The sequence below is a fragment of the Cherax quadricarinatus genome, chromosome 33 (assembly GCF_038502225.1).
Source record: "Cherax quadricarinatus isolate ZL_2023a chromosome 33, ASM3850222v1, whole genome shotgun sequence".
Classification (NCBI taxonomy): domain Eukaryota; kingdom Metazoa; phylum Arthropoda; class Malacostraca; order Decapoda; family Parastacidae; genus Cherax; species Cherax quadricarinatus.
Window position 1 is genome coordinate 33,252,868 of NC_091324.1, and position 12,092 is coordinate 33,264,959.

The following is a 12,092-nucleotide window of genomic DNA, read 5'->3' on the forward strand; positions in this document are numbered from 1 at the left end:
CCAAATTAGCTAATTATATAAGAAATAAGTTGCAGGAGATAAATATTAGCGACACTGTAATTTGGTCTGATAATGAGGTATCCTTACAATGGATTCGTAATGGAAACAGTAAAATTGTGTACGTACAAAACGGAGTCACTGAAATTAATCAGATGCAAGAGAAGTATAATAGTTTGGGTCTCAAGGTTTATCTTATGCTAAAATTGTAAATGCTGTATCATGGTTTAAAGGATCGAGCTGGTTGGTAAATAAAGCTAATTGGCCTGTACAAAAGGCGTATATTGCTCCTGTTGAAATTACTGTGACCACCGCTCCAATAGTTTGTCCCTCCTTAGCCATTGATATAAATAGGTATTCCTCTTTACCCAAACTAATCAATGTAACTAAGTTGGTGTTTAAATTTCTAAACAAGATGAATATCTCATATAAGCTTTGACATCCTCTTGAATATTGGATAAAGAGGGTACAAGAAGAAATCTATGGAAATGAGATTAGATTGATGGAAATAAAAAGTGTGAAAGGTTCCATAATAGAGAAATTGGGGCTGTATTTAGAGAACAATGTAATTAGGTGCAGAGGTAGGTTACAAAATTCTGAATTGGGTGATTATGCTAAACACCTATCTTACTGCCCAAAACTCATCATCTAACAAATTTAATTGTTTTAAATGCCCATAAAAATGTAATGCATGGTGGGGTACAAGATACCTTAAATTGTATTAGGGAAACTTTCTGGATTCCACAAGGCCAACAAAGTGTAAAAAGGGTGATTAAATCTTGTGTAATATGTCGCCGTGTGGATGCCAGATCCTATATGTACCCAGGTCCTCCACCACTGCCAAAGGAGCGTGTACAATTAGTGAAACCATTTGATGTAACAGGTGTAGACTATAGTGGTCCAATAATTTTAACAGGTACTTCAGATGATGTTCCACTGAAAGTGTATGTATGCTTGTTCACTTGTACTGCTACTAGGGTAGTTCATTTAGAAGTGGCTCAGGACTTGTCTGCAGAACAGTTTATACAGCTGTTTCGAAAATTTGCAGCTAGGCGATCCTGTCCGAGATTGATGATTTCGGATAATGCCACTAATTTTGTAGCGGGTGCTCAACACTTGATAGAATTAAATAATAGCAACGATGTTCTATCTCTGTTCACCCAACGAGGGTGTACCTGGAAATTTATTACTTCTAGAGCCCTTTGGCAAGGGGGGGCTGTACGAAAGACTGATAGGCACAGTGAAGAGGTGTCTTCATAGAGTACTACACCGGAAGAGAATTAATTTGTAAGAATTCCATGCAGTGTTAGTGGAGGCAGAGAATCGTATAAATAATAGGCCTCTCTCGTACATGAGTGATACACCTGATGCAGATGTATTAACACCTTCTCACCTAATATGTGGAAGGAAATTGGAAGCTGCCCATGTCTATAGAGATAATCCGGAAGAAAGTGATGAAGATTAAAATGATGCAGCAGTGTTGTGTGATAAATTTAAAATGCTAAATAAAGTAATTGATCATTGGTCTAATGTGTGGCGTAAGGAATATCTTCTTACACTACGTGAACACTTTTATGGTGCGACAGAGGCAGTAAATTGACAGCACATTCAACCAGGTGACATTGAGTTAATTGATACTGAACAACATCGAACATTGTGGCCTCTGGGCAAAGTATTGACATTGTACCCAGATGCACAAGGTGTTGTCCAGAATGTCAAAGTGTTGTGTCGTGGCCAGGAAAGTTTACGCAAAATTAATAAATTGATTCTCTTAGAATTAAATGGTATTCAATCAAACGTAAATAAAAATCTAAGGGAAAGTGACACGAGTGATATTGAAGGCAACACTGACCAATTGATGCAGGAAGATGAAATTATAGTAAGACCTACTAGGAGAACAGCCACTCAAGTCAGAACCAGCTGGAATGGTCTCCTAAAGGAAGGAGTAATTTGAGTCGTTTAGCAATGAATTCTGGCGAGCTGCAATGTGGAAAATAATGTATTTTCTGAAAAAATCTAGCGTATTTTTTATGAAAATTAGTGTAATACATTGTATTTAATAAAAATTAATTTTAAATGAAAAATGGCACCGGCGACGGGGAGGAGCATTGTTGGAGGAGAGACGCCATTGTTTTGAATGTGGTTAAAGGCACGCTGGTGTAATGTGCATAAATTTTTTTTCACTCTAGAGGTTATATTGGGCTTAAAACCTCTCAAATAGGAGCCGAAATTGTTGGATTTGCAGTCCTGCATGACGTGAGCATTAAGCAGATGGACAGGACAGCTTCAGAACCCCCAGCTAAGTCATGTCTATTTTTGTGTCGGAATTCTGGCCAGTATTTTCATCATAATTTTAGACAAGGGGGTTAGGTATGACACACCGTAATCTCCAAACTAATTGGTGAGTCTTATTATTATAAATTCTCCTTCTATGTATATGTATTCACCTTTTAAATTTAATATACAGTCCACATATTTATATTAATGATTTTACCAGAATTCCTGGTGATATATATATTTCATTTGAATTTAATATAGGTCCAGAGTGACTTGTGGATATGACAGTAGTAGGTGTCGAAGGGGGACATTTTTGCGACCTAGGTGTCCTAAAATTCCTACTTGTCTCTGTAACCTTGATAAAGAATAATTAACTTTGTTGCTATTTACTTGTGTGTATCTTATGAGATACATCCAGATAAATTTAATTTTCCACAGTACCAATTTTGTCCTTTAATTCGTATTAATAAAGCCACTGGATGGCGAAACGTCTACAATAAAGATACCCAGACGTTGTATGTCATTCATTTGCAGTAACCAGTTGAAGAATAGATCCAAAAGGTACCTAATGAATGAAGTGACAGAAAGGGAGGAGAATGATTTTTTATTTTATTTAGCTAATACTCATGTAAATGTAAATAACTCAATTTGCCTTATTCCTAGTACATATATCTCCTTTATATAATAATAATAAGGTATTACAAGGACCCCAGTGGCAATAAGTCACTTTGTCTGACTTTTTTGGGTTACCTTAGGATCTCTACACATATGCTGCTCTGAATGATAATCTATGTAACTGTATGTGTGTATACCTGAATAAACTTACTTACTAGCTCCATCTTCCTCTCTCTCTCTCTCTCTCTCTCTCTCTCTCTCTCTCTCTCTCTCTCTCTCTCTCTCTCTCTCTTACCTCTTCAATGAATGCTGAGCCGATCTCCTGGAAGAGTGGATCGTTGAAGTCCAGTAAATAAGTCCTAGTAAAAGGAAATTTGTATTAAAATTTGTTAAAAGAAAGTGAATGTTTTATATTTCAAAGGATGTTGATAACAACAATAATATCATAAAACTGTACAGTAGGCCTAGTGGTCTATTTAGGCAAGTCTTACTCTGCAGTAAGCTTCCCCCTAGTAGGCCTAGTGGTCCATTAAGGCAAGTCTTACTCTACAGTAGGCTTCCCCCTAGTCCAAGCTTCACACAATAACCACACACACACAAAAAACAATTTTTTTGTGTGTGTTTGGACTTAGTTTCAGTAAACATTTTAATTCGAACCGCAGTCCCGAGGTTAAGAGGATCAGCACTGTGTAGTGTCTACATCAGTGGCTTCTGTCTGTAACACAACTGTCTTTTCCCACAGCCACAATAGTTTTAATGGTAAATCTATCCTCGTCTCCCTCAAAGCCAGGTGGGGGGGGGGATGATAGATTTACCGTAAAAATTACTGTGGCTGTGGGGAAGGACAGTTGTGTTACAGAAGGGAGCCACTGACACAGACACGACACAGTAGAACTTTCTGTGAAACGTTCTTGTTAGAAGCCCGGCAGTTCAGTGTTAAAGTGCTTGATCTGTTAACCTCGGGACCACGGTTCGAGCCTCCTGTCCACCTTTCTGTTGTTCAGCGATAATTTTTCATTGCTATTTAGCTCGATTTCATATAAACACGGAGGCAAACAGGTATATCTTGCTAATTCTACTTACACTTAGGCCACACTACACAGGCACGCACATGTATGTATATACATACATACATCTAGGTTTTTCTTCTTTTTCTTAATAGCTCTTGTTCTTCTTTATTTCCTCTGTTCTCCATGGGGAAGTGGAGTAGAATCTTTTCTCCGTATGCCATGCATGTCGTATGAGGCGACTAAAATGCCCAGAGCAATAGGCTAGTAACCCCTTTTCTTGTATACATTACTAAAACAGAGAAGAAGAAACACTTTATAAAACTGAGATGCTTGAATGTGCGTGGATGTAGTGCTGATGCTTAGAAAGAAATGATTGCTAATGTTATGAATGAAAACAAGTTGGATGTACTGGCCCTAAGCGAAACAAAGCTGAAGGGGGTAGGCGAGTTTCAGTGGGGAGAAATAAATGAGATTAAGTCAAGAGTATCTGAGAAAGTTAGAGCTAAGGAAGAGGTAGCAACAATGTTGAAGGATCAGTTATGGAACGAGAAGAGGGAATATAAATGTATAAATTCAAGGATTATGTGGATTAAAGTAAGCTCAAATTAGAAAAGTGGGTCATAATAAGTGCGTATGCACCTGGAGAAGAGAGGAGTGTAGAGGAGAGAGAGAGATTTTGGGAGATGTTAAGTGAATGTATAGGAGCCTTTGAACCAAGTGAGAGAGTAATTGTGGTAGGGGACCTGAATGCTAAAGTAGGAGAAACATTTAGAGAGGGTGTGGTAGGTATGTTTGGGGTGCCAGGTGTAAATGATAATGGGGGCCCTTTGATTATAGGAAATACATAATTTAAGATAAAGAGGACAAATAAGTGTACAAGACATGATATAGGGCGTTATGACAATAGTTTGTTGAACTACATATTCGTAGATAAAAGACCGTCGAGTAGACTTCAGGATGTACATGTTTATAGAGGGGCCACAGATATATCAGATCACTTTTTATTTGTAGCTACAGTGAGAGTAAAAGGTAGATAGGATACAAGGAAAATAGAAGCAGCAAGTAAGAGAGAGGCGAAAGTTTATTAACTGAAGGAGGAGGCAGTTAAGGTAAGATATAAACAACTGTTAAAGGATACATGGGCTAGGAAGAGTATAGGCAATGGGGTCGAAGATTGTGGTTACAGGAAAGTGGGTGCGGGAGGGAAGAAGAGCGATTGGTGGAATGATGTAAAGAGAGTATAAGAGAGAAAAAGTTAGCATATGAGAGGTTTTTACATACAAGAAGTGGTGCAAGGAGGGAAGAGTACATGGAGAGAAAAAGAGAGGTTAAGAGAGTGATGAAGCAACTTAAAAAGAGCAAATGAGAGAGTGGGTGAGATGTTATCAACAAATTTTGTTGAAAATAAGATAAAGTTTTGGAGTGAGATTAATAAGTTGAGGAAGCCTAGAGAACGAATGGATTTGATAGTTAAAAATGGGAGAGAAGAGTTATTAAATGGAGAGTCAGAGGCATTGGGAAGATGGAGGGAATATTTTGAGGAACTGTTAAATATTGATGAAGATACGAAAGCTGTGATTTTGTGAATAGGGCAAGGAGGAATAACATCTTGTGGGAGAGAGGAAGAACCAGTTGAGAGTGTGGGGGATGTGCGTGGGGACAATGAGTAGAATGAAAGGGGGTAAGACACCTAGGACTGACGGGATAAAGATAGAAATATTAAAAGCAGGTAGGGATATAGTACAGGAGTGGTTGGTGCTTTTATTTAATAAATGTATGGAAGAGGGTAAGGTACCTAGGGAATGGCAGAGAGCATACATAGTTCCTTTGTATAAAGACAAAGGGGACAAAAGAGAGTGTAAAAATTATAGAGGAATAAGTCTGTTGAGTATAACTGGTAAAGTGTACAGCAGAGTTATTATTGAATGAATTAAGAGTAAGACGGAGAGTAACATAGCAGATGAACAAGGAGGCGTGTAGACCAGGTGTTTACAGTGAAACATATATGTGAACAGTATTTAGATAAGGGTAAAGAGGTTTTTGTAGCATTTATGGAATAGGAAACGGCATATGACAGGGTGGATAGTGGGGCAATGTGGCAGATGTTGCAGGTGTATGGAATAGGAGGTAAGTTACTGAAGGCAGTGAAGAGTTTTTATGTGGATAGTGAGGCTCAAAATAGAGTATGTAAGAGAGAGGGAGATTATTTCCCAGTAAAAGTAGGCCTTGGAAAAGAATGTGTGTTGTTACCATGCTTTTTCAATATATTTATAGATGGGGTTGTGAAGTGAATGCTCGGATGTTGGCAAAAGGCGTGGGGTTAAAAGATAAAGAATCTAACGCAAAGTGGGAGTTGTCACAGTTGCTCTTTGCTGATGACACTGCACTTTTGGGAGATTCTGAAGAGAAGCTGCATAGGTTGGTGGATGAGTTTGGTAGGGTATGTAAAAGAAGAAAATTAAAAGTGGATATAGGAAAGAGTAAGGTGATGAGGATAATAAAAAAAATATTTGACGCAAGACTGGATGTCAGATTGGAGGGAGAGAGTATGGAGGAGGTGAAAGTATTCAGATATTTGGGAGTGGAGGTGTCAGCAGATGGATCTATGAAATATGAGGTGAATAATAGAATTGATGAAAATGGGCTCCTTCCTACTTTCTGTACTCGACTGAAGAAGCCTACTGTGTTGGCGAAACGTTTCGGATTAAAGATACCTAACTATTGCCAATATGATTTACCTACCAACTTAACGGTATTGTATACCATTTTGATATTAGGCTCATGTTGTTTGTAGGACCGTACCCACGCCCATCCCTGTGTGAACTGAATTAAGTATGCATCACTCTCTCATTTGGACCACCATCCATAAACACCAGGCGCCCAGTACTGAGCGAGATTTCATTGATATATAGACTGCTTGTGAGGGCTGCTGGTACACCAAACAGGATAAGGTTGAAATTAGTCTTTGAGGATTATGCACTCAGTACTGCTGGGCGCCTGGTGTTCATGTATGGTGGTCCAGTGGATAGAGTAATGAGTCCTTTGTTCATTTGACACAAGGCTGGGCATGGGAACGCAGGATCGAGCCCTGGCCAAGCCGCAGTGCTGTTAATGATTCAAAATCACTTGTTTTGTTGTTTCATATATATATATATATATATATATATATATATATATATATATATATATATATATATATATATATATATATATATATATATATATATATATGCAAGGAATTCGCAAGAGCAGGCGAAATATACACAAACACTGATCTCTGGCTGAAGGAGACTCGAACCTTTGAACCTTGAAACAAGGTACGCAGTGCTATACCACACTGGATGAATATCTTGGCGTCCAGCTTGCGCTAGACGTTTTGATCCAAGGCAGTCAGCTTTCAGGGAGAAGGCTTACAGCTTTTCATCTCATCCCCATATATATATATATATATATATATATATATATATGTGTGTGTGTGTGTGTGTGTGTGTGTGTGTGTGTGTGTGTGTGTGTGTGTGTGTGTGTGTGTGTGTGTGTGTACTCACCTAGTTGTACTCACCTAGTTGAGGTTGCGGGGGTCGAGTCCGAGCTCCTGGCCCCGCCTCTTCACTGATCGCTACTAGGTCACTCTCCCTGAGCCGTGAGCCTCTGTCTCTCTCTCTCTCTCTCACTCACCTGGTGTAGGGGTCAGTAAAGTGGCTCCAGGGACCTAGACGAGTGATGTTTGCCTCTGTCTCTCTCTCTCTCTCTCACTCACCTGGTGTAGGGGTCAGTAAAGTGGCTCCAGGGACCTAGACGAGTTATGTTTGCCTCTGTCTCTCTCTCTCTCTCTCACTCACCTGGTGTAGGGGTCAGTAAAGTGGCTCCAGGGACCTAGACGAGTGATGTTTGCCTCTGGATAAATCCTGTAATTAAATTAGTGTTAAACACTTGTCGATGCTTTGATCAAGGATTGAAAATATAAACAATACCATTAAAAATGCTTAAATATATCAAATTACTAAAAGCCCTGACTTTCTTTCCTAAATATAATTATATAACAATTACAGTAAAACAATAACGGAACAATCACAGTAAAACAATTACAGTACAATTACTTAATATAGTTACAGTAAATGTTTGACAAACTAGTATATTTAAATGGCAATTTTCTGCAACTCATACTCAATATTTTTGTTTTCATTAAAATATCCATGAATCATCCGAAAATATAATATTTGTGTTTGGTAATGTAAGCCCATAATTAACCAAGCATTTCGGGTATATTATTAATAACTTCAAAACCATTTAGTTCTAGTCATAAAATGTGATATAAATTTTCTGAACGTGGAAGGTAATTTAGATTACAGTGGACGATTATATTAAACGGCGTTTAAGTGGTGAATAAGATGACACTTGAAGACAGCAATGTTAGAGAAGTAGATAAAATCCCATACCACGGACAGGGATCGAACCCGCGATCAGAGTCTCAAACCTCCAGACCGTCGCGTTAGCCACTGGACCAGCTAGCCACAATAAGATTCGTCCAACTAGGTATATTTCTACACCATAGGAAGGTTAGCACAGGCAGCACTGTAACTAGCTGGTCCAGTGGCTAACGCGACGGTCTGGAGGTTAGAGACTCTCTGATCGCGGGTTCTATCCCCGTCCGTGGTATGGTTTGTTTGCAATCGTGTCATTACGATTTCGTGAGTCATGTTAGAGAAGTAGAGTTACTCACTAATATTGTTTATGGTCATCACATACATTTTTACATCAAGATCAAGACATGTTTTTTGACATTATTCATGAAACTATCAAGAGATTATTTTTTTCAATTCTTAAGAAAGATTTTTCCAAATATTTGGTCTCTTGATTTGCATAATGTGGAATATTAAAATGGTTTATTAAAATGGTTTATATTTCTAATGCTATGTCAATGTGTTTTTTTACAGCCGTCCAGATATATTTCTTAATAAATTACTTAGACTGTACAACAAACATTGTCCTATGAAAACGAAATAGATTACGAATAAACGGCTTGGTTGCCCATGGCTAACTAACAGCATACTAAGATCCATTGATAAGAAACATCAATATGACAAGCAATATAGACAGGGCTTAATACACAAAGATATTATTAAACACTATGCATCAATTCTCACGAAACTTAAAAACGCCAAACTGTACTACTCCAGCAGATTCACTGGAACAAGAGGAGATATAAAAAAGACCTGGAAAACATTCTTTCAGATTCTTGGCACCACAGACTGAAAAAACTAAGGATATTGTCCTAACTAAACCAAACGAAACACAATTACAGCTTATTCATAAAGTTAAGAAGATAAATAACTTCTTCTCAACCATGGAATCTAATCTCGCCAGTAAAATCTCAGGTACCAACGTCCAAGCAACTGATTACTTATAGGGGAATCTCCCAACTTCCTTCTACCTTGCACCTACTGAGCCCACTGAAATCACCACGATTATCTAATCACTTAAAAATAAATCAGGGAATCTGTCACAAGTCCCACTAATATTGTACAAGCGAGCGGCCCATGTCCTTTCACATGCTATTTCATTACTTTTAACAAATCCTTAGAGACTAGCACTTTCCCGGCACTACTCAAGACAGCAAGGGTTACACCAATACACAAAGATGGTGACCTCACAGATGCAAACAACTACAGGCCAATGTCAAACTTACCATTGCTATCCAAAAATCTTTGAGAAACTCGTGCACAAGAGATTGTATTCGTTTATAACAGCGCAAAGCATACTCAAACCCTTCCAATTTGGCTTCAGAAAAAATAAAAGCAGAAACGATGCAATTGATAAAATGCTCCATCTGCTTTGCACAGCTCTGGAAAATAAGGAATATCCATTAGGACTTTTTATTGACCTAAGGAAAGCTTTTGACACAGTAGACCACGGCATCCTACTCCACAAACTTGACCATTATAGTATAAGAGGCCATGCGCTTGCATATTTCAAATCCTACCTTATTAATAGGCATCTCTACGTTACCATTAAAGACACAGCCTCATCAACACGACCACTTGATACTGGAGTGCCACAGGGAAGTGTCCTTGGTCCCCTGCTCTTCCTCTTATACTTCAGTGATCTTCCCAACGTATCCCAACACCTGAAACCCATTCTCTTTGCTGACGACACGACTTATGTCATCTCCCACCCAAATCTTGCCACACTCTACACCATTGTTAACGAGGAGCTGCTCAAAATATCTACTTGGATGACAGCCAGTAAACTTACGCTTAACACTGACAAAACCTTCTATATTATGTTTGGTAACAGAACAGGTGTTGCACAGCTGAACATTTAGATCGACAACACTCTTATTGCTAAACACAATAAGGGCAAATTCCTGGGCCTACACCTCGAAAGCAACCTGAAATTCAGCACCCATATCCAACACATAACAAAAAAAAAAATGTCCAAAATGGTTTGGAATCCTCTCTAAGATACGTTACTACGTGCCACAATCAACCCTTCTCACACTTTACTATTCACTCATCTATCCCTACCTCTCCTATGCTATTTGTGCCTGGGGATCAACAGCAGCAACACACCTAAAGCCAATAATAACCCAACAGAAAACCATAAGTTTGCCTGAGATACTCCAATATAGGAGCTTTAATAGAAACTGTATCATGCCAAGAGCAAACCATTCTAATTGCTAAATTTACAAACTGTAATGTAGTTACCTAGCTTTAATATCAATATGCTCCATAATCTGTATCAGTATAGAGTTAGAATTATTATTAGTCTGCCTGAAATGTTTAGTCATGCTAGGAATGATAGTGGCTCTCTTTATAATTAGTATTTTATAATATGTAAGCCCCACATTGTAATCTATACAGAAAAATAAACATTTGTATTTGTATTTGTGTTTGTATACTTTATAAGTACTGGTGAGGATATTGTTGCTGGGGATCAGAGTAAATATTCAAATCACAGATTTTTTTTGGAATTGTGATTGGTTTTATGTGATTTTCTGTTATAGTTCCCTGTTGCATGCAAAGAGTACATAACCTTATTTGGAGCATGTTATCACACTCACTTAGGCTGCCTCACCAACCAGCGAACCAGGTCGCTAAGGGTTTGAGGATTTACGGGGCTCCATCGTCAAATCAGCACCTAGGTTCAGCCAATCATATTGTGGATCTGGCAATTCTGATGGTGACTTGGATACCACTCACATTCTCACCCTTGTCATTTTCATCCAGCTGCTGGTTTAACACGATTGTCCATTCTGTCTTCAAGCTGTGTCTTGCCTCTTGATTTATCGTGTTGTACACATATATTTCAATCTCTTGTATATAGTGTACATACTTGTAAATGTCTATAATCGCACTTGGTGAAGAAAAATACAATTCAAAGTTTCTCTGCTGTGTTTATTCTGCTCCTAGCTCCCCTTTACAACCAGGATAACAGGCCTTTGATTACCTGGGTCGTAATATGGGTAGATTGTCCGGGAGCTGGAGCTGGACTTAAAGCAGAAGTTGAGCCTAGACTTGAAGTTGGATCAAGAAGTAATTGTAAATAGCTGGCTATCTGGCATTGCATCAGCTTTGCCAATGCTTCAGGAATTTTGCATGTTCGGCCTGCTATTACGTAATCATAGATGGCTTGCTGTTTTGCATGTCAACTTTGCGAACTTCGTAATCTCATTTGCAGCAAGTTAAAGACAGAAGTAGACATGGCACACCAGACTGACGCGTCCCCAGCTACAGGAGCTATTAAGACATCTCCACTCAGGTTTCTGCAAAATGGTCGAGACACCTGAAATGGTGAAGCCACAGGTGTGTCGAGTTTGTCTCAGGGTGAGTCTGCTTTGTTGGTGCTTGAGTTAACTAGACTCAATCTTGAAGAAACTAAAGAACAGCGAGCATTTGCTAGGGAAGAGTATGATAGAGAGAAGAAGAGGAGGCAATTCAAACAGAATGTAGATGATTTCAGTTTGCATTGGGCAAAGGGCGTTTTGTTGAAGCCGAACCTGAAATTTTTTTCGAGGCTTCGGAAAATCAGGCTCGAGTTTTAAGGTGGCCTGAAGCACATTGGGCAGCACTGGTGCATACAACATTATTTGGTGAGGCACAGGAATTTACCTCTGTGTTAGATGATAACCAGTTTGGCAACTGTTGCGTGGTGAAAACCACGGTTCTGGGTGCTTCTCAATGCATTCCAACTAAA

At 38.8% G+C, this 12,092-nt stretch overlaps 1 protein-coding gene across 1 annotated transcript in view; it reads right to left on the reverse strand.

Moving 5' to 3' along the window:
• Positions 1–12,092, reverse strand: part of Naglu (N-acetyl-alpha-glucosaminidase) — a 443,026-nt gene that overhangs the window by 244,816 nt on the left and 186,118 nt on the right. The window contains exons 7-8 of the mRNA XM_070091031.1: positions 7,739–7,804; positions 3,185–3,248 (exon numbers count right to left, since the gene is read on the reverse strand). Of these exons, the coding sequence (XP_069947132.1) occupies positions 3,185–3,248; positions 7,739–7,804 (130 nt within the window). The remainder of the gene's footprint in view (positions 1–3,184; positions 3,249–7,738; positions 7,805–12,092) is intronic.